Source organism: Lichenostomus cassidix, chromosome 2 (genome assembly GCF_008360975.1).
Source record: "Lichenostomus cassidix isolate B80296 chromosome 2, HeHo_3.0, whole genome shotgun sequence".
Lineage (NCBI taxonomy): Eukaryota > Metazoa > Chordata > Aves > Passeriformes > Meliphagidae > Lichenostomus > Lichenostomus cassidix.
In genome coordinates this window covers 138,791,504-138,818,894 of record NC_139482.1, presented here as the reverse complement: position 1 = coordinate 138,818,894, position 27,391 = coordinate 138,791,504, and the positions used below count along the sequence as shown (strand labels likewise).

Sequence of the window (27,391 nt, the reverse complement as noted above, 5' to 3'; positions counted from 1 at the left end):
GTCTTATGTCCCAGAGTATCCTTGCCCTTAAAAAAAGGGATGTCAGCATGTTCTTAAATTGATATTTGTACTGTTATAATTTCTCTTGCTCTGTTCTTTGTTTCTAGCTGCCTTCTGTGGTGAAGGCAATTTCTTGCATCCTTCATAATGACTCCATTTTCATATGTTCTTGTTCTGTTTACTTCATCGTACCCTGTGTACAATGTCATTCTTCTGTTTAAGATTCTGGTTCATGATCATGTTGTTTTTGTCCATTTTTTCTCTCTGAGCACATAACTTACAAAAGATGTGTTTAAAAGGGTGTCCACCAAATTGTGAGATGGGTATTTTGTCTACTTGCTGTTCAAATCTTCTGCATTGAGATGTTTATCAAGAAATAAAAATCATATAGATTAGCAATTGCTTTAACTTTAGTGTCCATTTCCACCTGTTTGTTATTATTGTTTCAGCTAAAATAGTTTGGTTTTATATTTTAATCTGTATTTCTGTGGTAAAAGTTCATTTTTCACTGACTTTTCAGTTTCATTGGTCCCATCCAGGTGCCAAGTTCCATAAATTGGTTCACAGCTCATCAGACTTCTGTTGACTTAGAGAAGTTATACAACCTCTTGAAATTTGTAGCTATTTTTGAACGGGTCAAAAATACCATCCCTTACAAAACATCTTCTGAAGTGATATAATTCATGTTTCTTTCTTATTATAGGTCAGATGAATGGGTGCTAAAGGGAATCTCTGGTTACATTTATGGCCTTTGGATGAAGAAAACCTTTGGTGTTAATGAGTATCGCCACTGGATTAAACAGGTAACATCATAGCATTTTCTGTACCTTTCAGACATTTTGCATCAAAGAAGATACAGTATAAAATCAGAAAATAAAACAGGTTTGTATTGCAATCAAAAGACGTTTTTAGTAATGACAAAACGTAGAGCTAAAATATTTTTACCACTTGCTTCAAGGAAGAAGATGCAAATCAAAATAGATTTTTGTGACTGCCATATGAGTCATAATTGTCATTGTCTGTGCAATTAGTTTTCCTCTTTTTGTTTGGACTTCTGCACCAAAAAAAGAGTCAAAAAAGATGTTACTTTTGGAATACTTGGAATAGAATATAGGATTCATAAGGATATATATTTGTGACAGCTATCCATATAGCTCAGAAAGGCTACATTATTAGCCAGGATCAGTGGTGATTCAGGTATATTTTAGTATCACTGAAGTTCTAAATGAACAGTAAAAAAATTCCTGTTTGAAACAGTATGATTTGTATAATGAAACTGTATAATGAAACAGTAAAAAAATTCCTGTTTGAATGGATTTCTTTTCCTGAAAAATAAATTTCTGTCTATAGCTTACATTTCCATGCTCTGAGACAGGTGCTTTCTAGTGACAGCAGCAGTGCCTTCCCATTCTTTGCCAGTAACATTTATTCACCGAAAGATGTGTATCTTCTTTCTCTCATCACATTCTCTTACTCTTCCTATTCCAAAAAGTAGATCCTAACCCACTTGCTCTATTTCCATCTCTTACTCACATGAGGACTCAATACCATGTCCTTCTCTGCCTAATAGTGCTCGTTCAGTTCACCAGTCATGTGTTGTCTGTGCTAAAGCTGTGGGTGCTACAGAGAGCAGCAGACCTGGGTGAAGGTCTGTTGGAAAAGTTCTGCTGTGTACAGCACAAGTTGCTTATGTTGTTCCCCATGAGTTGCTAAAGGTTTCCACATGGAACTGAGAGGTGCTACTGTCACAGCCTCCAGTTCTGCCCTTCTTCTAATGTACTAGCAATATATGAAAATGTGCAAGTTGATATGTATCAATAAATATCAATACATATAAACATTTGGAAATTCTTTAACATTGGGTTGCAGACAGGCATCAGTTTACATTTCCTGTGCTTAAGCTGACATAATTTGATTCATATTGACTTTTGGGTGACAGTAAGCCCTTACAAGCATCCTGCCTTAAAGTGTGCTTGTTACCATTGATGCCTTAAATTGCTAGAAAAAATTTTTAGATGCAGACACACAGTATGGGATAGGGGTTTTACCTTGGTTTAATAGGATCCCAGATGCGGACCGACGAACAAGCAAGCCCAAAGGCCAGCTCAAAAGCCCCAAAAGCCAAAAAGCCCAAAAAGCCCAAAGAGCCCCAAAAAGCCCCCCGACGATATCTCCCATATACAATTTATAGACAGCCTAGATTAGAATACCTATCTAAAAGTCTCCAATAAGAAGTTTAGCAAATGAAGTAACTGCCCCCTTATTAAAATTGCCCCCCCCCAACAGATTGCTACTTAGTTTACAAAAAACATGTCTCAGTGATGGGGGCTCTGTTCAAGGTTATGCGTCATGCTTTTGAGATTGTGGGGATGTTTCGTCTTCCCCTAAGGATTCTGGGCAGGGCAAGGGGTACTAGGGTGATAGAATGTAGGGTTAAGATACAGGGAGTGAAAAGTGCAGGAACGGGGAAGGGTAAAAGGTTATATATAAAGGATATAAAGAGAGTATAAAAGTAAAATAAAAAAATACAAAAAACCCATCAGGCATCACCATGAGTATCACACAAAGTCAGACTCAGTGCAGAGCTTGGGCCAGACATAAAGATTTATTTATCTATTTAGTAATATCTGTATTTAATATATTATATTTATGTGTGTGTCTGTAGTTGTTTTTCATTGCATGAAATGCTGATCACATTATTTTCTTTTTCTCAAAGACAACTTATTTGTAGAGTAATAATATTCTTTAGTTATAATGTAGTTTGGTATTCTTGGGGGTTAACCCCCTGTCCAGCCCCAGAACAAGTATAAGCTGCTAATTTTTACTGGTTTATTATTGTTTGTGATTTGAGGAACATCCCTGATTTCAAAATATTTCTCCCTTTGTTAACAACCTTAATTAGGAGATATGGCTTGAACAATAGTAAAAGCTTTCCTGTCTTCTTTAACTAATTTCTCGGCTCTTCAAAATTATGCTTACTTATGTATGTTGTTCTTCTTAGGAGTTAGATCAAATCGTGGCATACGAACTGAAGACTGGTGGAGTTTTACTGCATCCAATATTCGGAGGAGGAAAAGAGAAAGACAAGTATGTTTATTTTAGCTGCAAGTCATGGCAGGGTGTGTTTTTATGGGGCCATTAATATATGCCTTGGGTGTGTTGTGTAGCACAAGGCCAAACGCTGAAGATCTCAAGCTGCCCAAGGCACGTATTACCAGTCTCATAAAGTGCATCTTGAGTATATTGTAATACTTATTGGTTTACTTGTCTTTCAATTTGAATCTCAAAGGAAAGCAAGTATAATGAATATTTTTAATGCTGCTGTGAAACTGCTTTTTAGTAAGAGGATAACAGAGAACATGGAGCCAGAATTTTGACATGAGGCGTTTCTGGAGCGCTTGGTAATTTTCAGCTTTTTTATGGGTATCACCAGCTTTCTATTTCTTCACTTCTTTTTCTTTCCAAGTCAGTCTTAGACTGAGATTTCTTAGTATATTTGGGGTAAAAAAGTATTAGGTCAGTCATCTGTGAAGTACTGTTAGTTACCAGTGTGAACTGGCTTGGTTCTTATTTTCCCTTTAACTGTAGCTTCAATATGTCTAACTTGGAATGATTCCCCTTCCCTCTCTTGTAATACTCCAGTACTACCCACTGAGTAGTACTAACCACTGGAGGTAGAAAAATATTTCCACATGTCAGATTAGTAAGTTGATCTGGATTTCAGTGACAAGGTTTTGCTGGGTTTTTCTTTTCTTGCATAAATTGATCTAGTTATGACAGAGCCTCACAAGGAGTTGCTTTTTGGAAACACATGAGCAGCATTTGCAAACTAGTTCAACTTCTTGTCATTACTGCAGCAGAAGCCCCTGTATTATGAAAATACAACCAAAATTGCCTGTAACAGTGGTTCTTTTGCATTTGATAGTGTGCAAATCCAGATTTTGTTCATTTAAAGTTAAAGTTCTGGATTTAGAGCTAAATGAATTATGAAAATCACTAAATTCATAGTAGTAAGATCAGCTGAAACTACAGAAAAGGGACATGTTTGAAAAAGGAAATTCACTAAAATCAAGCTCTCTTTGTAACTGTTAATTTTTTAACTTTCATTGTATTTATTCTAGAATTGGACACAAATAATTGACAAAATCATGTCTGAATGCTCTTAAAGCTGTGTTTCCTGTCTGTGATGTATTTTTGGAAACTGTTTCTGAAGTTATTTTACTACTTTATTGTATTACAGCTTGTTAGTAATAACCACAACTTAAATATAAATTACAATTTACTGTTCTTTGTACATTGCAGAGTTTCCTTGTATGTAAATTATGTATATGTTCCTGATGCTGTGAGATGATTTGTATTTAGGGAAAGTATTTTCATAATGGTATCTAGAACATTTTTCTCCAGTATATTCTATGCATTTCATTTCTTTGTTCTGCTTGTTATGCTGCAGTTTCCTGCCAAACATATTTGCAGCACAGCAATTCCAATTAATAATTATAAGAAGAAAATTTGTGTTAATTAATGATGTCATTTTTCAGCTAAATTAGAAGTAAAATATTGTAATAAATCATTGAGGGGAAATAAAACCCAAACAACTTTCAGACACATGAATTAATTTGTGAGCAAAACACAGGCCTCACAGATTCTTCCTGTTTATGTCAGGTGTAGCACAAACACTGCACTCCAGAGTGCTTATTCTAAAAGATAAAATCCTAGACTTTGGGAAAATGAAGGAAAGAAAGCTGCAGGTTAACTGCTGTATGGATGAAAGCTTCAGAACAAAGCTTTGTGTGTAACCTTTTCATTTTGTGTTTTCCTCTCTCAGACTTTGGTTGTCTTCAGCCTTTGATTGTGCTGGTATCACCCTACTATAAAAATTAAAAACTTACAGAAATTTATATAGATATATTTTGTATGGAAGAAGTTTACTAACCAGGTTTACATTGAATGGCTGGACTGTGTTCAAGAGCATGAGCATTATAAATTCCCATGGAAAAGTTGGTTCCCTTTCTACTTCAACAAATGTTCTAGGTCCATATTGTTAATTTTAATAATCCTTTGGTGCCAGTTCATTAAAAGCTGTAGAATTATAACAATTGAAGAAAAATATAATCTGAAGAAATGTATTAATATTGAATGAACTACAAAATGTAACTGTCAAATGCAAACTTGTCTCTGTTTTACAGTTAAACAATGTAACCAGTACCAAAATCAATCAACACTTTTAGTAAATTTAAGCAGGCCAAGACTGTGGGTCCTGGCTGGGTTGTAATTTGCAAGAAAAGAATTTTACAAAAGTCAATCAACTGTATAATATGAAGCTGGTTAAATAGTTTTTATACCGGGACCAAATTATTATATAATGTCTGAGCCACAACCTCAGTTTCCTCCTTGAATTTCAGTTGTTTCATGGTTGCTAACCCTTCCCTACCTCAGAATAGAGAAGTATCTAAAATAACATGAGAATTTTGATAAGGGGAACTTCAGCAATTGCCTATCAACTAGAAACAGCAAGGAGTTAACCTACATACTTCTTTTTCACAGAATTACTGTACCCAGGAAGGGTAATACTTCCTTAAATTTAGAATTTAGATTTAGAAATACTTCTCTTTTTGTATCTTCTTAAGATGTTTAAACAAATACTCATGAGCAAAGTCAAGGGAGTGTCCCAATAAATAGAAGGATGGAGAAGTTAATAAGGTATTGCAGCTACCTTGGTTCTTGCCATCTCCTGAAATCTTAAGGGTTGCAGATAAGGAGCTAAGTGCTGTTACTGTCCTGCTAGAACACTTACTGGCAAACTTTCAATTGCATGAAAAGATTGGTTGAAGTTATAGGTCTTTGAAGGTTCTGGAAGAGCATTCTCTTCATGAGGTAGCTGGCATGAAAAATCAGGCTTATAGCACTTACCTTTGGTCATTGCAATTTGGAAATTATTTCATTCTATATTGCAGTGTCTTCTATTAAAGGCATTGGACAATTTTGATGTCTAGTTTGCCTGGAAATGTTTTAGTTAGCTTACTTGCAGGTGAAAATCACAGGGGAAGAATCCAGCCCAGAAATTTTAAGTAGCTGGCATTTCAATGTTGCAGTGGCCAATTTCTGATTCACCAGCAACCATCATGAAATAAGTCTGGATTTCCACTTCTTAAGAAGTTGGCCTGACATAGTTATGGGTCCAGTTTCTTCAGATGTTTGTTATTCATTCATGGAAAACTCAAATGTCTTGTGAAAAAAACTAAAAGAAAAAACTAGCAAAACATCAAACAGTTGCCGCAGACTTGATTCATCAATAAAATTGTCAGACTGTTAATAATTTCTGCTTGTCAAGTAAGAGGAATAGTTTCCTTAAAAGGAGGCAGAAAAGTCTTATTTTTCTCAAGGATTAAATGTTACCTGCCTAGCCTTCTTTGGAATGTTACCAATCTATCTGATTTAGAAGATATCAAGTTTGCGAATGTATTTAAAGATAAAGTTGCTAACTAAAATAAAAAGAAAGCAATTCCTTTGGCCCACCACACAAAAATGTTCTATGAATTGTAAAGCTCCTACTTCTCTTGAGTTGCAATGATTATTTATTTAAATCCAAAATATTTACTGTACACAGTCACTCTTAGATGGAAGTGGAGTCGGAAGAATGCTGATTCATGAGTAATTTCCAGACTTAGTCACAGATTCCTTGCTCAGTTTGCTGGTGCTGCCACTGTTCCTGCAGCACTACCCAGCCAGTATCAGGTGCCATTAGTCTCGGTACAGAACTTGCTGGATACCAGATACATACACCATTGTCACTTCTCTGTACAAGTGAATGGTCATTTTAAGCTCTAAGCTGGGTTGCTGGGGTACATTTTAAGTTTCATTCAATAAAATGCAAAATAGAAAGTTTTTTGGTTTTTTTTTTTTTTTTTCAGCCCTGCCTCACATTTACATTTTTCTATCAAACACCCTCATACACTGTCCTGGGAATATTACACTATGTTCCAGTGTAAAGCACATCTTGTTATGAGACTGATTGAGAACAGAATTAGCATGGAGTTCATGTTACAGGTAGGTATTTAAATGATTATGTGGAATATAGAAAACTCTTTCTGTTCAATTGCAGTTCTGTTCACTAAATGCAGTTCAGAGAAGAACAGAACAGGTCATAATAGGATTCCATTGGTAGTTTCAGTTTTAGCAGGATTGAAAACTAACATTAAATGTAGGTTATTTGGGTTAGGATAAGGCTAGCTATTATTCTTGTGCCTAACTTACAATACTTTTAATATACTGCATATTCTCTTTAATCTTAAGGTGTTTGATTGGTTTGGGTTATTTTAATTGGTTGTTAACAATGAGAGTGTGTTTCACTGTCCCTCACTGGTGCTGTGAGCTAATCTAATGAAATTATAAATAATGGAAGTAGTGAGAATCCAGCTTCAGCTCTTTCTATTATATAAAATTCTCAGTGCTAGATGAAACATAGATGCTTATATTAGAAGCAGTTGAATAGAAGACTGTAATTTTATTCTGAAATGCTCCTGCAGAACTGTAGTTTCTCTTCTTTACTAGGTATCTTTTGTGACATAGAAAGAATAGGGTGCTACAAATAAATACCGAGAAACTGAGTGATATTTTCATATCAACTTGGTTTTTTTTTTCTTGTTTTGGGGTTATTTTTAAGGAAAATATGTATGTTGTGCTAGAGCTATTATAGGTAGTTTCAGGTTGAAAATACAGCTGAGAATCTGACAAAAACTTTATTTCTGGAAAAGGAGATCTAGTCAGTGAGCTCTTTTACTGTAGATAATTTTGAAAAGTTGATGATCTTTAAATGGATTTTGTCTGTGCATATGTATGTGTAACTTTGAGGAAGATACATTTGGACTGTGAATCATAATTTCTGATAAGGTCAAGAAAATAATTACCTGTAATGTCTTTTTTTTAAAAAAACTTTTCTTGAAGCCAGTTATCAGAGAATGAGTTTATTGACTTTTAGTTGCAACTCAACTGAAACTAAACAGAAATGCTTACTTTTTATATAAGTAATTAGGGAAAGTAATAACTTTTTATCATTTTAGGTTTTCAACAAGTTGTTGAGTCTGGCCAGTACTGCTTCATCTCAGAAGTTCCAGTCACACATGTGGAGTCAGATGTTGGTTTCCACATCTGGGTTTTTGAAATCGATCTCAAATGTCTCAGGCAAAGACATCCAACCTTTAATAAAGCAGTGGGTGTATCCTTTTTATTCTTGGTTTGGATTGTTAGTACAGAGAATGAATTTGGTTTTTTAACTGGCACTATTAAAGGAGTGTGAAGAAGGGTGTAAAATATCTTTGCATAAAACAGTTAACTACATCATTCTGTGAATTAGATGTATATGTGAGCCACAGGTTCACAATCTTTTCATAGTCCTTTGAACTGTGCTGGCTTTTTTGCGTGTTCTTTGCTAGAAGGGATTTCATTATTTTAAGTTTTCCTTTGAAAGAAGCACAGGAACTCTTCTGGAATTTAAAGCCAAATTATACTAAAAGGATTCCAGAGGACACTGCCCATAGAAATATGCTGAAGTTGGACATGGAAAATGCTATAGTCTGGTGCATTTTAATATGTGATTTCCAGTAAATCACCATGAAATAAGTAACCTAAAGCACAGACTATTAGTTTACAATATACTTTAACAGTATGGTAGCTTGTGTTAATAGTGCAATTTCAGGTAAAATAAACCTCTGTGTGTTGATTCTTCAGATTTTAGTTATGTTAGTCAAGAAAGAGAGTTTCTTATTTTGAATTGGTGTTGTTGGGGAAATTTGAAGTTGCTCCATTTAACAGGTTTAATTGTTAGTTTTATTTAATGTGACTTCAGGCTAGAATTGTACATGACTGCAGCAAAAACATACTGTTGTAGCAGGCAACAAAAGTAGGTATTTAATTTGAGCTGACTTAATAACATTCATGCACCTCAATATCTTAAATAAAAAGCACTGTATAATTTATAGAGTAATTTGAGAGGTTAGTATTTTAGTTGCATCTGAAGTGTTCATAAAGTATAAATACACATTATTCGAATTTCCCTACTTTGCTGTGCCAAGTACTTGAGAAAAATATTTCTATATGTACATATATTCACACTGCAGCTACACTTAAATGTCAGCATTACTATCTGAGCTGGGTGAATCTCAACTACATCTGTTCTGTAAGGAAGGAAGAATTGTAACCCTCAGATTTGGGCATTTTTCACCTTCTCCATACTGTGGCCCCAAGGCTGATCCTGTTAACTGTAACTTGCATTTAATCCTATTATTGCAACCTCCCTACCATACTTCAAATCCTGCTATTCCTGTGACAGTAGATTTTCCACCTTTAAGATCATAGCAGGTCTTTATGTTGTTTGGGAGGAGATCTTACTGCTAGTAACTAGTGCTGTCTTATGCCATTAGCAAGGGCTGTGTTGATACTCAGTTTAAACCTTGTGCTGAAGAAACCACTAAAAATGTCTTAAACCCTACCTATTGTCAAAGTCACAGTGCTACATGAAGGCAGCCTCCATGAACAGAACCAGTCTGAGATATTTAGCCAAATGGCCAGATTTTGGGAGCAAAGTTAATGACCTGTGTACGATAAGAAGTGTCTTTGAATATGGAAGCTCCTCCCTTAAATATTGGGACATGAAAGAACAGATTTTTCTCCCTTGCTTTTGTCTCATGTTGTCAGAGACTTGTGAGAGTGTGCATTCGACTAAAATGCTTCTGTTTAATATTTTTATTTACTATAAGTGTAGTAATGTCTGTCATACAGAAATGAATGATGAAATTATTCACGGGAAAAGTTGTCTTGAAGAAATCATTGCCTGGGCAAAAATTCCGAGTGAGATTGTTACTTTTTATCATTCATATTGTATACTCATATATATGGGAATGCTCACATGGGAATGCTCACATGACCCAGTTTGAAAAACTACAATAAAATAATTGAGTTAAGTGTAACGTGGATAGAAAACAGAAATTAATGTCTACATTTCCCCCTTAGTTTTATTTAACTAAAATATAACAAACCATATTGATATTACTGAAGTCTTACTCAATTACTTTCTTTGGGAGCATACCAAGGACATTGGATGTGGTAGAGTCCAGAATAGCTTTTCATAATGAATTTCTTCATGCTAAGTAGTTTTCATTGCACTTCATTTTTTTGCCATAAGAGATATGATTGGACATTAAAGAACTGTTTAAAGAAAAAAACCTAAAAGAATATAAAACCCCCAGAATTTAGTGAATGAACATGAGTGTTTGCATTTCCAGATTTCCTTGGAATGGGTAATTCTAGGAATAAAGAAGATTAAGTAAGTGTTAAGAATTGAGAATTATGGTTTTTTGTAACTACTGCATTGTGCACTAGAATTCCTATACTGCTTATTAGGGATCAGAGTGGAGTGGTAAAATTTTATGGTAGCTTTGCATTTAATAGAAAACGGAATGTATTGGAATTGGAAATAAAACAAGATTACACGTCTCCTGGGACTCAGAAATATGTGGTAAGGTCCATTTTCCAAATTTTACTTACACATGAAGTATGATGTATACATTAATAAGCATAAGTTTGATGTTAGTAACACAGTGTTGTAAACTTGCAGGGTCCTCTTAAAGTGACAGTTCAAGAACTTGATGGCTCATTCAACCACACGTTGCAGATTGAAGAAAACAGTCTTAAACATGATATTCCTTGCCATTCTAAAAGCAGAAGGTAAGAATTAAAATACTAACTGCAGGTATTTTTACTATGGATATATGAAAACATATAGGGGATTTGATGACAAGTGTATATTTTTTCCTAATCTTGCTAAATAAGATTTATCTGTGATGTAAGTGCGGAATTTCTTACTGTTTAGGGACAGCAAGAAACCTTACACAGTTCTTAATTATAAGTCACTTTGTAAAAGTTTTATGAACACATAAGTTATGTAGAACGAATTGAATGAAGACTCTAATCAAAATATTCAAAATACCTTTGAATGGGAACCAAAAATTAGAGGGAAGAAAAATGTAGGCCAGAGGAGTGCCTCAAGTGAAGAGAATGCTGGGATTGTTTGGTAAACCTAAGGAACAAGAAGAGTGACACACTTCCCATGTGGATTCTCTGAGTTTTCTAATAGGTTTTAATAATTGCTTCGAATTCTACTTCTCAAAGTTCTGTGTTTATGTGTAATTGTAAAAGTGGTGGGAGTAAAAATTGTAGAAATGGATGCATAGCTCAAATTTGTGAGTGTTTTTTTGCTGGAGAGGGCATTATGTTTTTGTGTGGTGAAATATACAAAGTACTTTTGCAGTCTTAAACTCCATTTATTAAAATGTGTTTGCCAGTCTAGTAAATATTTTTTTTTTCTTTCTATTTTCTCTTTTTTAATAGAAATAAGAAGAAAAAGATTCCACTGATGAATGGAGAAGAGGTGGACATGGACCTTTCTGCTATGGAGTAAGTTGGCTTTTTGGAGTTTCTCAGTGTGAGTGTGAGCCATGTTCCCCTTGTCTAAAGCATGCAATTTGAAGGATTGGATAATAATGTGGTACTTCATTATATGACTGACAACTTTCAAGACTATCCCACATTTCTTTGTCTTCTTTGAGACTTTTCTAGTGCAGCTGGGGAAATGCTGGTGAAGTCTAAAAAGTGTGGGTTAACCGATAAAATCAGATATAATAAAACATCTTGGGCATGGTAAGGTGATACAATAAATTACTTGACCCTAACACATTTCCAGTGATACCTTTCAGCTGACTTTGTAGGTAAAATGTAAACAAGAATTTTTTTGAAACAAAGTGAGAGCAATTTTTATTGGATCTTGATGAAGACCATCTAACTGCTGCTAATACAGACAAGTTCCTGAAATCTGTAACTACAGAAGAATTCTTCTAGATTAAAAATAATGATGAAGTGCTTCACACCAAAATCCTCACTGGCATTAATTTCAGTTGGAACTGTTAAGCTCTTTGGAAGCAAATTGTTGCTCAATATAAAAACCTTCCTTTCCCTCCTTGACTTGGAGCCAGTGGTGCTATCAGAAATTATGAAGGTGTTGGTACCTTGTTTTCTGGCTGAGGGAAGTAAATAATCTGCTCTTGAATGCCAGTGGTGTCTCTTTGAAGAAGGACAGATTGCTTTTCACCTTAAAAATGTTGCAGATTCTCATAAATTTAACATATAATGTATGATGACAAAAAACGTTATCAGATGTATTTAGATTGAACAAGCTATCATTTCTATATGACAGTTGACATATGACTAGTTTTAATTGTATTGAAGGATTATTACCCTAAATATTTGTGAGTAATTTTGATCAGTTTTGCTCAGGTTCCTGTTGCATTACCCTGAGCTGAGACTTCAGTGATCTTAGAATGACCTTTGAACTGGTATAGGATTTTATGCAGGACACTTGCACTTTATCTGATAACCTAATATGTGATATGATCATTCTGTTGTCTGGTTTGGACTCCTCTGTTCCAAGCATATATAATAATAAACATTCTATTCTGCTTTTTAAATCTTGTGTATACACTCTTCCACTGTCTGTCTTGATGGTAATTCTAGATTTTTTACAAACATATGCAGAAATACACATCATGTTTATAATGGTGCTCTTTTCATCATTCCAAACTCTCTCATAATGCCATGTTGGTATTGTGGTGTTGTGATTTTTATGTGGAAAAATGAGTAAGAGAATATATTGCATAATTTGTGCTTGTTGCTCCCGTAAATTACTTCTGCAGTCATGGTGCTATGTGAATACTAAAGTGTAAAGTGCTTGTTTGGGTGGAGTACAATTGAGGAATTATATCTGTGGGACAATTTTAATCCTGTCTGTTGATGATTTCACATTTATCATCGTTTACAAGTTACCCTTGTCAGCTTTCAGCATCATAGCATGTGAGTGGTTGTAAAGGAGTTTCACATCTATAGATTAAAAAAAAATGTATTTACCACCAGATTTTCTTAATTGGATTTTTTTATTTTTTGTAGTCTTAAACTTTAGAAGGTGATAAAGTGCTTCTCAGTTAGGAAAATTGTAGCATCTGAGAAAGTAGAATTAAATGTACTGAGATAATACAGTACTTACAATATTTACTATAAACAAAGATCTGTAGGTTAAAAATACTAAAACACTGTGTTCACTTGGCTGTGTTAGAGGTTTGGACAGATTGCCTTGGGAGGCTGTAGAATTACCATCATAGAAGCAGGAGATTGGACCAGGAGACTTTCAAAAGTTCTTCTAACCTATATTTTGTTATGGTTCTTTGAATTTAAATACTTTACAAATAACTCATTTAGAACATCTTTAGAATTTCTATAGTCTTGAAATTTTGCAAGCTGTTAATATTTTTCATGTCTGATTTAGTGCTGATTCCCCCTTGCTCTGGATAAGAATAGATCCTGACATGTCAGTACTGAGGAAGGTGGAATTTGAGCAGTCTGATTTCATGTGGCAGTATCAGCTGCGATATGAGAGAGATGTGGTTGCACAAGAAGAAGCCATTCTGGCACTGGAAAAGTTCCCTACTCCAGCATCACGGCTTGCACTGACCGATATCCTGGAGCAGGAACAGTGTTTCTACCGGGTGAGAATGCTGGCCTGCTTCTGCCTTGCAAAGGTGAGCTTGTGTGGGTGACAGGAGGGGAAGAAATGCACTAGACTTTGTAAATGGGTGAAAATGGGTCAAAACTCATCACACTTCTTACTTTGGCTTGATATTTAGCCTCTTAAATGGATTTGCCAAGTATTTTTAACATGACTGATTTGAAAGGAAAGTTATATTATTTTAGTTGGTAAATGGAGACTGCAAAAGGCTTTCATAATTGTCAAAATTAAAATTCAGACATGAAAACCACAAGGGATTTTTCCAGATTTCATTAAGTGGCAGAAATAAAAGACTTTTGTTCCTTTTTTTTTCAGAACCAAAGTGTATTTTTTATTATTTTACTGGGAAGTTCCTTGGCCAGTCTGTTGAGAACTCTGAAGTGCTGAAATTCATCTTTGTCTAATTGGAATTCAGATTGCTGCTCTATATTGTTTCAGATTGAATAGGGTCACAAAATAAACATAAAGTTGGATTACAATTAAATAATAAAAAGTCAAATAAGTGCCTTGAAAAGGGAAGATCTTCTTTTTATTTAGACATAATATTAGCATTGAGAATGAAAACTAGTAAACCCCTGATTTTACAACAACTGGGTGGAAACCCAGAAGAACAAGAATTCTAAATATTGGTGACATACATTTATGGACATGCAGACATATTGGTTGACAATTTTTGCAGTTCAGATTACTGGCATACAGCTTGCTTTCTGCTGTGTACCTGCTGGGAATAATTCAGTTCCCATATAGAAATAAATATACGGACCTTCAGCCGTATTTTAAAAATCAAAATCCACGTGTTTTTGACAAACTATTTTAATATTGTGAAACACTAATGTAAAACTGCCAGTGTATGTGCTGGTATTGGTACTGCCAGTATCTGACTTAAAATAATGCCCATTTTATAACGAATTCACTTGAAATATCTAATAGTGTATATTCCACAGGTAAATATTAAAAGAGCAATTGTTGCAACATTTAAATGTAATAGTTTTTTTCTTCCTTTAACTTCTTAGGCAATTGGGCTGCAGATAATCATTACCTGTTTTGTTCATTTGTAATTGTATGGAAACTCTTGGGTCTATGGATAAGGTGGTTGACTTAGAGAAAAGAAGATAATAAGGCAAGCAAAAAGTATGGCTGTGACATTAAATCAAAGTGAAGGAGCATGGCAGAAGAGAGTTGCAGATATGTTCATATCAATTACCTGGGAGGAAAGTGTAATACATTCTATTACTGATTCCAACATCAGGACATTAATAACTTCCTGTTGTCATTAAGTTTAATTTTCTCAGCTTATAAATATTCAGAATTTGTATTCTTTATTGAAAAAAGCCAAGTCACTTGTGGTTATTCAGGGGAGGGTTCTTTTTTGTTGATTTGCAGTTTCTAGCTGGGTTGCAGTTACTGTTATTCTTGGTGTACTCACATTGATACGGAGAAACGATATGTGATAATGCGATTATCAAACTGACTTGACTGCACTTTCTTGGTATACTTCATTGTAAAACAGTACTTCAGTCTCTCAGCCACGAAGTATCCAGGTGACATATTAAATCCTCATTTAATCCTCAATCCAAAAATTGAGAGATGTGTGTTAATGTGTGTGCCCACACACTGTGCTGAGTCCTTCAGGACAAATAATAAGTACAGAGAAAGGAGAAAATAATGTCACAGTCCTAATTCCTGAGAGTACACCGACTGATTTCCCAGTTCGGATCCATTGCAGTGTAGCTGATGTGCTGTAAACTTCAAAATAGGAACACTACCATCACAAACTTTTCCCTCCCAAAAGTTGAGGAGTTTCATAGATGTGCGTAAGAGTAGCCCCTTAGTCTATTTTTTATGCTGTACTGAATTAAATGATGCAGAAATGGATTGTACCTCCTGCCATTTAAGTAGAAATAATGGAAGATAGGCCACTTGTGTTACTGTGTAGGCAGTGTGCAGATACGTTTAGTTCAGAGTGTGTAATGTCTCAGTAGAACAAGTAGAAAAACCAGATTCTGTCAGTAAAGAGAAATTCAAATGAGTTAGAACACATGATAAGACCCAAAAAATACTGAAAAGATGATGATATAACTACTGTTGTTTTTGCTTGAAAATAGTTGTTCATCTACAGACTTTGTGAAATGAAATGCTTAAAATAAGTTAATATTTTAAAATGTACACCCTGATTTTAATGGAATTGTGAATATCTTGTAAACGTAGTAAACTTTGATATTTTGGGGAATGGGTTTTATTGGACACTCCTACATAAATTTCTTATTTTTAGTTTTAAGTTCTTTATCATGGTTTCTAAGCAGTCTGGGATTAATCTTCCTCTGCGGGAAGAGTCACTATACCTTTCAGAAGAAGCTGTACCTGCATCTTTAGTTCAAACACTTCAGTTATTGCAAAGGGAAGATTGAGCCTGACTGCAGTATTTTCCCTCTCTGAATTTCCTTTGAAGCCTGGCTTAATGGGAAAATGGTTTTCAGTAATAAGGCACCAATCTTCCACAAAAGCAATGGTGAAGTAGATTGCTGTCCCTATTCAGATAGCCTCTTGCTTTTCCTTCACTTGTTGCATATGTAATAGCCTCTGAAACAAGCTAAATTATTTAGAAGGAAATAATCAAATTCATATTTTTCTTTGTGAAAACAGATTTTTCCTTAGTTTGTGGTGGGTCTGTAATAATGGATATTTCTACTACACTGTAGGGTGCATTGGTCCCATTTGTGCACCCACACATCAGGCAGATGAGCCAACAGCAGGCACAGATGTTCTTGTCTGCAGGCTTTCAGTAGGCTCCATACAGCAATGTATGAAACCCAGGGTGCTGGGAAGGCACAAAAAGTGTCCTTGTCTTTGTGGAACCTTAACTGCCTTACACCAAAGCAGACTATAGCAATAGTTCTTAGTACACAGTCCTTTTAGTAAATTACAATTAAAGTTAGAGAGAGCTGCCTTGCATTTGACTTTAGGGGTGGTCTTTTATTCTTAGGGTGGCTGAGGCCTGTTTTAAAGTCTAGGCTGAGGTTACTGGCAGGGTAAATTTGGGAAGTTGGTATTGCAAAATCTCCTTCCATCACTGGCTTCCATAGAGTCAAAGTAAACAGACTTTTCATCTAAAATATATCAAAGAGAATAATAATTAAGAACAGAAGTTTATCATGGAAGGATAGTTAGTTGCAGATGTCTTCCAAATGGAACCATTTTCATAAAACTTACCTTTAATGTAGAGAAGATATATTGGGAATGACAGTGAAAACTTAGCTAATATAAGATAATACACTCTTAAAGTAAGTATCTATTTAAAGGAGAGAATGTTCTTGGCAATTATCCTTTTTGATTATGGGAAACGTGTATTTTTCTACAGTCAAACTAAACTTGCAGTGGTCATGTTAATATGATTTCCCTTCCCCCTACTTATTCAGATTGCAAATTCCATGGTAAGTACATGGACAGGACCACCAGCCATGAAGTCACTCTTTACCCGAATGTTTTGTTGTAAGACTTGTCCAAACATTGTGAAGACCAACAACTTCATGAACTTTCAAAGCTACTTTCTTCAAAAGGTAAAATTTATTTTTCTCAATGAATGTTTGAAGAGAATTGTCAAAATACAAAAATGTTCTTACAGTTGACAATTACAGGAACATGGATAGTACAAACCTGATTTACTCTTAAATAAAAATCAAAGTAGCTAATTCCTTCGCATATAGCTTCTGTTCCTTCTTAGTAAGAAATCAATTAACAAATTTTTAACAATTTTTTCTGAGAAGCTGGAGTTAAATTGGCAGTTTTTTCAGGAGAATGGAGGGTATATAATAATAATTTGCAATTATTTGTGAGCTCATTCTTAAATAGCACTGTAAGGAAGATACTAATTTTATGTTTTTGGTGAATTCAGCAACTGCCTTTATTCTTGTATAGCAATTACACCATACTGCAAGTGAAATCTTAAAACTCTTAAATTGGTGGGCTTTTTAGTTCAAGACATTGCATAATCCTTCTTGCCCTCTTTGTATTGTCAACATCATATATTGCTGCTGCTTATTTTGGTGTTAACACAGGTTTTTTTACTGTAACCTATAGTTTTTGGTTGTTCATTGGGTAACAAAAGTAATTACAATGTTTTTATCTCAAGATTTACTTTACTTGTGTTATTGAGTTCTTATTTCATAGATTTCATATTACTGATTTTATAGAAGACACAAATTTTGCTTTTTTTACTCTATCCAAACCTGCTTCATCCTTCATGTCATTCTTGGACCCTGGACCTATTTTTGTATTTTTCTGCTTTTTTTGTCATTGTTCATTCTTTACCACTAAGTCTTACATTTTTCTTCCTTTTTAGTCTCATGTGCCGAGTTTATAGATCTAGAGTAAGATTCCTAAATCTGTGTTGAGTGGAGCCTAGTTTATTTGATCTGAAGGTTATATAGTATATGGTCTGACTTTCAAAAAATATCTAAATACAACTTTTCAGGCATTTGCTATTGTAAATTTATTAATTGCTGATTTTCAGGATGTAACTATCATTTCACTAACGCAAAATATGATGTTAGTGTTAATTTTATTACACAGACTATGCCTGTTGCCATGGCCCTTCTGAGAGATGTTCACAACCTTTGTCCTAAGGAGGTTTTAATGTTTATTTTGGATTTGATCAAGTATAACGATAACAGGAAGAATAAGGTAAAGAGTGTGCTTATTTTAATATACTTCTTTTTTTTTGTTGAAAAAGTTTTAGTTAATGCACTGCATGATGTTAAATGCCACTGCTGTATATATCTGGCTCAGAGTTGATGAAAAGGTGATGGACTAAACTAAATGGTAAATGCTAGAGAATGTTCTGTAGCTGACATATCTATTGTGGCACTTCATGGGTGTTTCAAAGCTCTGTGTGCTTGTTGACTTACTGAGGATCTGCCTGTCTTCGTTTTCACACAAACTTTTCTTGCTTTACTCTTTTTCATTCAAAAGACCCATGTGTTTGGAGAAAATGTAGCATGCAAAGTTAAGCACTGTTTTTTTGATGATTTTTTCACCTTGAGAAGAGTATTTGAAAGAGCAAGGAAAGAAAATATATTTTTTTAACAATATACAGAACTCTGGGATTCTGTGTTCTGAATATCAGTTCTAGCTCACAGGACTGGATTGTCTTCGTCCAGTTAAATAGCAGGTAAACCACAGGTTAATATTGTTCCATCACTAAACTGAAACATCTAAGTTGGAAATGCTGTCACCTGAAGTTCCTTCTCACACAGACCACTTCTGAAGGATAATTGATGACCTTTAAGATCCTGAGATAATACAGAATTCCATCTCTCTAGCTAGGAGCCTAGCATGATCTTTCCAATTAATTTTCCAAAGTTAAGTGGCACCAGTCTGATGTGTCTTAAACCTCATTTTTTCTTGTATGTAGAGCACATGCTGTAACAAGACACTTGTTGCTTATTACAGAAATAAGGATGATGGAGGGTGGAGAGGTAGAGTTGGACACATGAGTGCAAGCATCAGTAGTCATAGAAAGTGGTGAGGTGTGCTGACATCTTCCTACCACTGAGGGAGAAATTCAAACTCATTTTTCCACGTCCCCTCCACATGTGTTTGACATCTTCTGCTGGATCTGATATATGTTGGGTTTGTTTTGATTAAAGTAACTAATATTCAACTCGTGCTTCTTTCTACTTTTTGTAAATCTTATTTTTATTGTTCTGCTGCTTACTAACAAAACCAAGAGATGCAAAAGCCGGCATAATGGAAGGGGTGAAACTATGAATGCAGGTAAGAGGGGTGAATGAAGAAGCAAGATTTTCCTCACTAAGCAGCAAAATTTAGTGAAACTGAAAAGCAGCAGTGAGCTCATTAGTTCACTTCAGAAGCTTGTGAAGTTGCTGGCTGGATTAATGGTATGATTTTCAGAACCAATTTTTTCCTCTTTTGCTCTCTCATGTAGTTTCTCCCATGGTCTTGGTTTTATGATCTGTTGTGTAATAGGGCTTAGCATTTTTTAGCTTTGAAAGAATATATGTTGTTTATTGTGTTAAATGTTGGTTTTACCTAGTTTTCAGACAACTACTATCGTGCTGAGCTGATTGATGCCCTAGCCAACTCTGTAACTCCTGCAGTCAGTGTGAACAACGAAGTTCGAACATTGGATAACTTAAATCCTGATGTACGACTTATTCTAGAGGAAATTACCCGTTTCCTAAACATGGAGAAGCTTCTTCCCAGTTACAGACATACTATTACAGTCAGGTATGGTTTAGTGACACTGCTTTTTTGGGGGTTTATGTAGTTAGCTTTCTGTAGTTAGCTTTTAAGATTTTAGCGTGAATGTCTCAATCTTAAATGTCAAATTCTTTCAAGTTTCAAAAGCTGATAATGCAAATTTGTCTTGATTGCTTTACTTTTCAGCATTAATTTCTGTTAATGTAGATTTTTAATAACAGTCATAAGTTGATCATGCTGTGCATCTTGAAGAAGAGCATTTATGAAAGTTTTGCCTTGTAATAATAACTGTAGAGTACACAATGTCATCTATGTTTTGTCTAAGTTATTATGGCTCTACTGAAACTGATCGATGGATTGGACAGGGTGGAGAATTTTGTTTGTGTTTCTGCCCAATTCAGAGGTAATAAGACCTGTACGTTAATGCTGTGAAAATAATGGTAACGTGATAATCATGTTAATGTGGATAACATAATTCAGAAAATGTGCAGTACTTAATTTCGAATAAAGTAATTTTATTTTTCTTGGCTGGTATTCAATAAACCTGATGTAAATTTTCTCTTTCTACCTTGTCCAGCTGTTTAAAAGCTATTCGAGTGCTTCAGAAGAATGGTCATGTCCCAAGTGATCCTGCTCTCTTCAAGTCGTACGCGGAATATGGACACTTTGTGGATGTCCGAATAGCAGCATTAGAGGCTGTTGTCGATTACACTAAAGGTACTTTTTTCCAAGTATTTTGGCATTTTGTAACGTTCTCATGCAGATGTAATGCTTACCTCATTAATATTAGGTTGACATAGTGTCCACCAGAAGAGCTTGTATGATGACAGGTGTATTGATAAGAATCTGAGATTTCTATTAATACTTTGTTCTAGCAAGTACAAGTGTTATAAAAGTTTGCCGAGCATTGGTTCTTAGTGCTTTGCAAATTGCTTCAGACACCAAAGTTTTGAAATAATGTGTGGCAGTAAGGGGATTTAGTAATTTCTCTTTGACACTTTATCTTCGGTGACTTTGGTTTAGTTGATTTCAGCCATAATTGTTAGTTGAAGCTCTTGTTGTTCTGCTTTACCTTCTTCCTTATATCTTTATTGTGCTTTTTACATGCATCTTATGGTTATAAATTTTGGAAACTTAGATTTTTGTAGTGATTTTTTTGGCTGATTCCGTTTTGCCATTCTTTATGCATAGCTTATGCTTGTGGGTTGTTTACATTATTTTAATATTGCCTTTAACTTAGCTGACTATTGCAGGTCAATGAAAACCAAAACCCTGGGCATTTTCTTGAATGCTCTGTAGTTGAAACTCAGTCCTGACAGATTTCTAATGACAGTTAGAAATTACAGTTTCAACTAATTGCATTTCATAAAATTAATTTAGTATTATATTGTTCTGTTTATTTATGTTGTCCTGTACATTTATTAGTCTTTCTTTGTTCAGCAGATTTGTAACACTTTTGTGTTTGAAGGTTTATACCTTTCAAAGTGGCCAAATCCTTCAGTTCTTCCTCTGTAGCAGACTGGTGGATCTAGATTTCTAATTATTCTGTCTCAGATTTCATAGGTTTGGGTTTGTTCAGGCTAATGGAGTTTCCTTTGCTTGTTACATGAATAATTGTTTACTCCTTTTTTTTAAGGACTGTATTACTTTGACATTACTCCTGTTATTCTATCCAAAAACTCCTTGAACTAGACAAGCAGTGGGAAGTTTTAGGGCAATTGGAATCTTTGAGTGAGTACATCCAGTGAAACTCAGGCATCTACTCACAGACTGAAACCTGTGAAAACTGAAGTCTGACTCAGGTTGTCATTTCGAACAGTTGATAACTTCGGGGGAGGTTGTGCACTGAGCATCACTCAGGCTCCTTCTTATAACCCACCAGACACTCTGTATCCATAACCCACTGCTTGTAAACCATTTGGTGACCCTGTGAGTGATGAATAGCTAGAATTTTGAACTGTGCAGTGTGTGCATATCTCTGGTGGGCTAACTGCTTTATTCCACCCTTCATAGAATGTTAGTGGAAAGATTTGCTGGCGAGTAGGAAGCTTACTCATCAGCTCTTTTCCTTTAGAATAATCTCACTAATTCATCCCACCCTTTGGAAAGACAAACTGATATAAATAATGTTTTCTCATGAAATTCTTGACCTTTTATGGATGGTATTTATAGTTAATAACTGGCTTGGATAGGAAAGAGTTTGTACTACAAAGTAATAAAGTACATCTTTAAAACAGCTGATCAAATGGGCTGCTGTATAAGCAAGGTAATAGGGTAAATTGCTTGAAATTTTCTACATGAAGCTAAAACTTGAATGGTAAAAAGTAGTAGATTACTTGAAATCAGTGGTTGAGCTGAACACAGTTTTTGACTGAGCTCACTGTGAGATCTGAAAATGACAGACTAGAATACTACTGTACCTAACTGACTTGCCCCTTGCCTACAGCTTTTTTTCTGATGCAGAGGTAGCAGATGCAAATATCTATCTACTAAAAAGTCACTACAATTCACCCCCCAGCCTAGTATCTAGCTGGTCATCACTGTAATTTCTCAAATACAAGCTTCCAGCACTGAACACCAGAGCTTCTGCTCCTGCTGTAAGACTGGTGAGTTTTTGGTGGAGGGGTGATCCAGAAACTCTGTACTGACTTCTTCTTCTACCCATAGAGAAGTTAGCAGTGCTTGTCTTGCAGAGCCCTAAACCTGGCTTTGGAAGGAGAAATGATTGGCCATCTATTGCCAAGAGATCTGATTCTCGTTGTTCCTGGTTACCTGGTTTCCAGTTCACACTGGATGCAAACCAGCAGCTATCAAATACCTGTTGCTTGTGCCAAAGCTGCCTTTCAACAGTTCTTGTAAAGGAAGCTGACAGATTTTGTAATTTCCATAAAAAGGAAAGTCTGTGTTTTCTGGGTGGAACTTTCAGAGTAGGAATAACACTACCTTTTTTAAAATTACTTGAAATCATTTCTCCATGGAACTGAATAAGTTGTTTTCTTTGCCATTAATAGCGAGGGGTTTTTTGAGGCATGGTAACTTTTTAAATGCTTGAGGCAGCAGCTTGGACAGTTGATCTGCAGTGGCTTGAAGTGAACAGGGTTTATTAACTTCTTTAAGTTAGCTTGTGAGAGCTATATGACCATTAATAGTTGTTTGTATAGAACAAGACAGTTGCATACTTGGAAGAGATAACAACAAACTATTCTAAATAAATAACCATTATCAGATTTCATGAATGTTAAAGTTCAGTGTCTCAGAGATGCTCTGCTGCAATTGAGAACTAAGACAACATCACTTGTAATTTGAAAAAAAAATCACAAGGGGATTTTTGTTTCAGAAAGCAATCACTTGTGTTTATATCTACCAGAAGTATGAAAATCTACACATGCTGCTTTTCCCACAGCCTTCTTCTAGACAAACTGGCAAGCTACAGACAGGATGGGTGGTCAGTGCACTGGGTACGAATTCAGGTCATGGGCCACACTCAGTGGTCATCAGCGGTTTTTACTCAGGCTGGCAGTCTGTCACAAATGGGCCCCTCAGGGAACATCTTCAGAAGTTATGTGGAGAGCAGCATTGAAAGCAGCCTCCCTCACCAGGTTTGTTGATGTCAAAGCTGGTGGTGAGGTGGACACAACAGGAGGGAAACACATCTTACAGAGAGACCTTGGGCGTATAGTGAGGAAGAACTATATTAAGTTTACCAAGTGCACCTAGGACAAGATAACCAAAGAGCCCAGAACAGGCCAGGATCTGAGTGGTTGGATGTCGCTGTCGAGCCGCTAGCAGAGAAAGCAGACCCGGATTCTCAGCGTGGCATGAAAAAGAGAGCTTTTATTATTTAATTCCAACTTATATAGACTTTTCAGAGGTCACCCGGATTGGTCAGTTCGAAGCCTCCCCCTAGGCCTGATTGGCCAGGCCTGAACTGTCCACATCCGAGAAACTGTTTTTAATAACATCCAAACTTTATCTTTGTTTATAAAACACAGGAAGAAAAGAGAAAAAGTTCCCATGAGAAAGGTCTGTGCTAGCCACAGCTGGGGAGCAGCATCACTGAAAGGGACCTGGGGGATCTTGGTGGATGACAAGTTGACCACGAATCAGCAGTGTGCTGCAGCAACAAATTAGATCCTGGGCTGCATCTGCAGTGGCCATACTAACAGAGCCAGAGATGTGATCATCCCACGCTACTTTGTACTCCATCTGTACTTCGAGCAGTGTCTATTGTTGCAGCCCTCACAGTTCAAGAAACTTGTGGGCAGACTGGGGAGGGTTCAAAGAGGGGCCACAAAGATGATCAGAGGGCTGCTGAACCTGCTCTGTGAGGGAAGACTGACAGAGTTAAGTCTTTTCTCCCTGGAGAAGAGAAGGCTCAGGGAGACTTCATCACAATATTCCAGTACTTAGAGTGCAGCTACCAGGTGGATGGAGCATCTCCCTCTTCCACTTGGAAAGGAGAAGGATTAACAAGTAGAAGTTGCATCCAGAGAGGTTTCATCTTGATACAAGAAAAAACAATTTCTACAGTGGAAACAATCAGTCAGTGGCAGAACCTCGCCAGGTATGTGGTGGAGTCTCCATTGCTGGAGGTTTTCAAGATGCAGTTGGACAGAGTGCTAGACAATCTCATCTAGGCTCCCTCTCCCATGAAAGGCTGGAGCAGGTAATCTTGTGAGGTCTCCAAACCAGGCTGCTGTATGGTTCTTCTGGCTAATTAGATTTGTTCTGCCTGAGGTCACATTTAATTTGTCATTGCTGTCCAAATTGTTTCATAGTTCCTATATAAATTTGAAGAGCAGGTTAAATGCATTAGTAGCAAAGCTTTGGAAGCCTAGATTGCTTAGTTTACACTATAAGGTGAATAGCAGGAAAGAATTAATTTCTAGCAGAAATAAGTGTAAAATACAAAGAAAAACAACTTTATAATCACAAAAGTATGGTGTTTCCTGGTTTTGTTATCCAGTGCTGTCAGCCTAAAGGATTCATCTCCCAGACATTTAATTTTCTAATTAAAAAGCATTTTAAAATCTGTTTTGTTAGTCAAAATAATTACAATGTGTAATGACTGTGACTTCATGTTTGCAGTGTTGCAATGCTTTGCTGTGTGTTAATACAATATTATTTTTGTTACATGCAAAACAACTTTTGTTTGCAGTGTTCTAGCTGCCTTCTGTCCCAAGCCAGGAAAAGCAGCTGTGCATTGAGCTGAGCACAAGCAATCACTAATCTCTTAAAAGTATATTCTAGGCATAGTTTTTCAAAGATTTCTCTGGTTTTTAAGGCAAATCTGAGGTTGTAGTTCTGATCTGTGTGGATACAAATTTTCTCTGGCATCATGCAGAACTGTGTAGCCGTGCTCTAAACAGTGCTCTGTGTGAGCTAATACATTCTGCCTCTGAGCAGGGCTTATTGGAGTCTCACCAGTGTAATCACTTTTGTTTAGTTTGGATTGTAGGAAGAGCAGTGCTGACTTGCAAGTGGCCTGCAAAAGACTCTTCAGCCATCTTCTAAGTGACATTCTAATGTAGTTGACTTCTCCTAACCCAGAAAGGGGTTTTATGTTCTAGTTGTCCAAAGTATTTTTAAAACTTGTAAGAGAACTAAAGTGCTGATCCTTATATTATAAATAAATGCCTCTTCTGTTAAAAGCAACTTAACCTAGTGAAATAACAAGAGAATAATAGGTATTATAATTGGTTGGATCAAAGAAGTTATATTTAAAAATTGTTGACTGAAAACTAACTGAAATAAGGAAGAAAAGTTGGACTGAGGTATTTAGAACTAAAAATACAATTGGCTAGGGGAAAAAAGAAATTCATTGCTAGGAGCACAAAATGGAAAGCAACAGAAATGGTTTTGGACCTGTCTATCCAGCAATGATTAATACACACTCTTCATTGTTTTGAAGAAATGAGAATGCTGCTGTAAAAATCTTACAGTTATGCACCTGACAAAATGATCACATAAAAATGCTTTCATTTTTTGTGTAATGAGTGATGATATCCCATGTAGTTTCCTATTTTGCAATGTTATTCTGATAATCAAAGGAATTTTGTAATGTAAGTTACATTTTAATCTAACAAGCTTACTTAGTTTCCAACAGTGTCAAACAGCAAATTTCTAGAACCCTGTGTTGATAGGTTTCAAAATCCATTTTAGTTGCAAAGTATACCGATTTAAAAAAACTAATGAAGGCTACTGAGGGGAGCATGATTGCAGTTTTATATAAGCCCTGTAGTATTCCTCTTTCTATCCTATTTAAAGATAATAATCTTTCACAGATTCCTGTGTATGAGAATTGTATATTCTCTACAGAAAATGTTTCGCTTGTGATTCTTAAAGGATATTTGAATGTGTTCATTTGAGGAAGCATACAATATCAAGATGATCCTTTATTCTGATTTTCCCAATCAATGCTCGTGCAATTAATAAATTGGTTGTTATTGAACAATTGAGGCATGAAAGAGTTTTGTAAATACTTCTATTTCAATGTAAAGTAAAACACTTTGCTTTGAATTTGCTCTATAATTAGTGGAATTCCGCTTTAGTTGCAGTGGTTCAAACTCTTCATGTGCTAATTCAGGAGCTCATTATTGTCTTCATCAAAATCCTTCTAGTTTATATATATTAATAGGTATTCTGTTTTATTTTGCTTTGCAGTTGATAGGAGCTATGAAGAATTACAGTGGCTACTTAGTATGGTTCAGAGTGATCCTGTACCCTACATAAGGTGAGTTAATAAAGAGCCAGGTTTTTTACTAATGCTGAAGCTACTAAGTAAATTCTTCACCTGGAATCACTAGAATAGATCAGATCCTTAACTGCTTCTTCACAAAACTGTTTTTCCTGCTTGTTATTTTACATTAATTGAGACACGCTTTGTGTTTTAACAGTCCACATCTCAAAAATTAGTATATTCTGTTCTTATTCTGCATTATGTTATTTTTCGTCTTTTATGTTCTACTCTTGGGCAGAAGTCTGAAGTTAGAGATTATTTCCTGATCATAAATAAAGTGTATAAATCTGATGATGCATATTGCAAAAAAGACTTTTTGATATTTAGAAAAGACAGAGGCTGAGACATAGTGCACACAATATTTGGACAGCAAGGGGTGCAAAGCAATTGTTAGACTGTAGATGGGGTGAAAGGATCACATGAAAATGTGGTGAAATTTCTAGTATTGCCTGTTTCAACTTTGTTTTCACACAAATCACATTTTAGCACATTCATTTCAAAGCTGTGAACACCAAGGATTGTAGTAATTAGTTTTCCTCAACACTTTATTCTTATGATCACCATTAAAATACTGAGTATCAAAGTTAAGTAATACTACTTTTACTCTTTCTCTCTGTAGGTGATTTCTTACAAATATCCTAGCTGTAAGATTGTTCTGTTTCATTTCTGTCATTCTTGTTAATGAAAATAAATAGAGAATTAGCTTCAGTTTAAGAAAGAGATTTAATTTCATTCGTGTCCTTTTAAAGAGGAGTTTAAATTTTGAATTGAGTGCAATATGTTAGCCTCTTCTAAAAGAAAATGCAAAAAAAATGTATCTGCAA

General features: G+C 35.5%; 1 protein-coding gene across 2 annotated transcripts in view; it reads left to right on the top strand.

Moving 5' to 3' along the window:
- TAF2 (TATA-box binding protein associated factor 2) overlaps positions 1-27,391 on the top strand; it is a 60,564-nt gene that overhangs the window by 15,034 nt on the left and 18,139 nt on the right. For both annotated transcript variants that reach the window (XM_085053464.1, XM_085053463.1), the window contains exons 9-21: positions 704-803; positions 3,002-3,087; positions 6,912-7,047; positions 8,061-8,215; positions 10,399-10,513; positions 10,613-10,722; positions 11,386-11,451; positions 13,370-13,622; positions 17,026-17,166; positions 18,179-18,289; positions 19,662-19,855; positions 20,406-20,545; positions 26,492-26,561. In XM_085053464.1, coding sequence (XP_084909590.1) covers positions 704-803; positions 3,002-3,087; positions 6,912-7,047; positions 8,061-8,215; positions 10,399-10,513; positions 10,613-10,722; positions 11,386-11,451; positions 13,370-13,622; positions 17,026-17,166; positions 18,179-18,289; positions 19,662-19,855; positions 20,406-20,545; positions 26,492-26,561 — 1,677 coding nt within the window. The remainder of the gene's footprint in view (positions 1-703; positions 804-3,001; positions 3,088-6,911; positions 7,048-8,060; positions 8,216-10,398; positions 10,514-10,612; positions 10,723-11,385; positions 11,452-13,369; positions 13,623-17,025; positions 17,167-18,178; positions 18,290-19,661; positions 19,856-20,405; positions 20,546-26,491; positions 26,562-27,391) is intronic.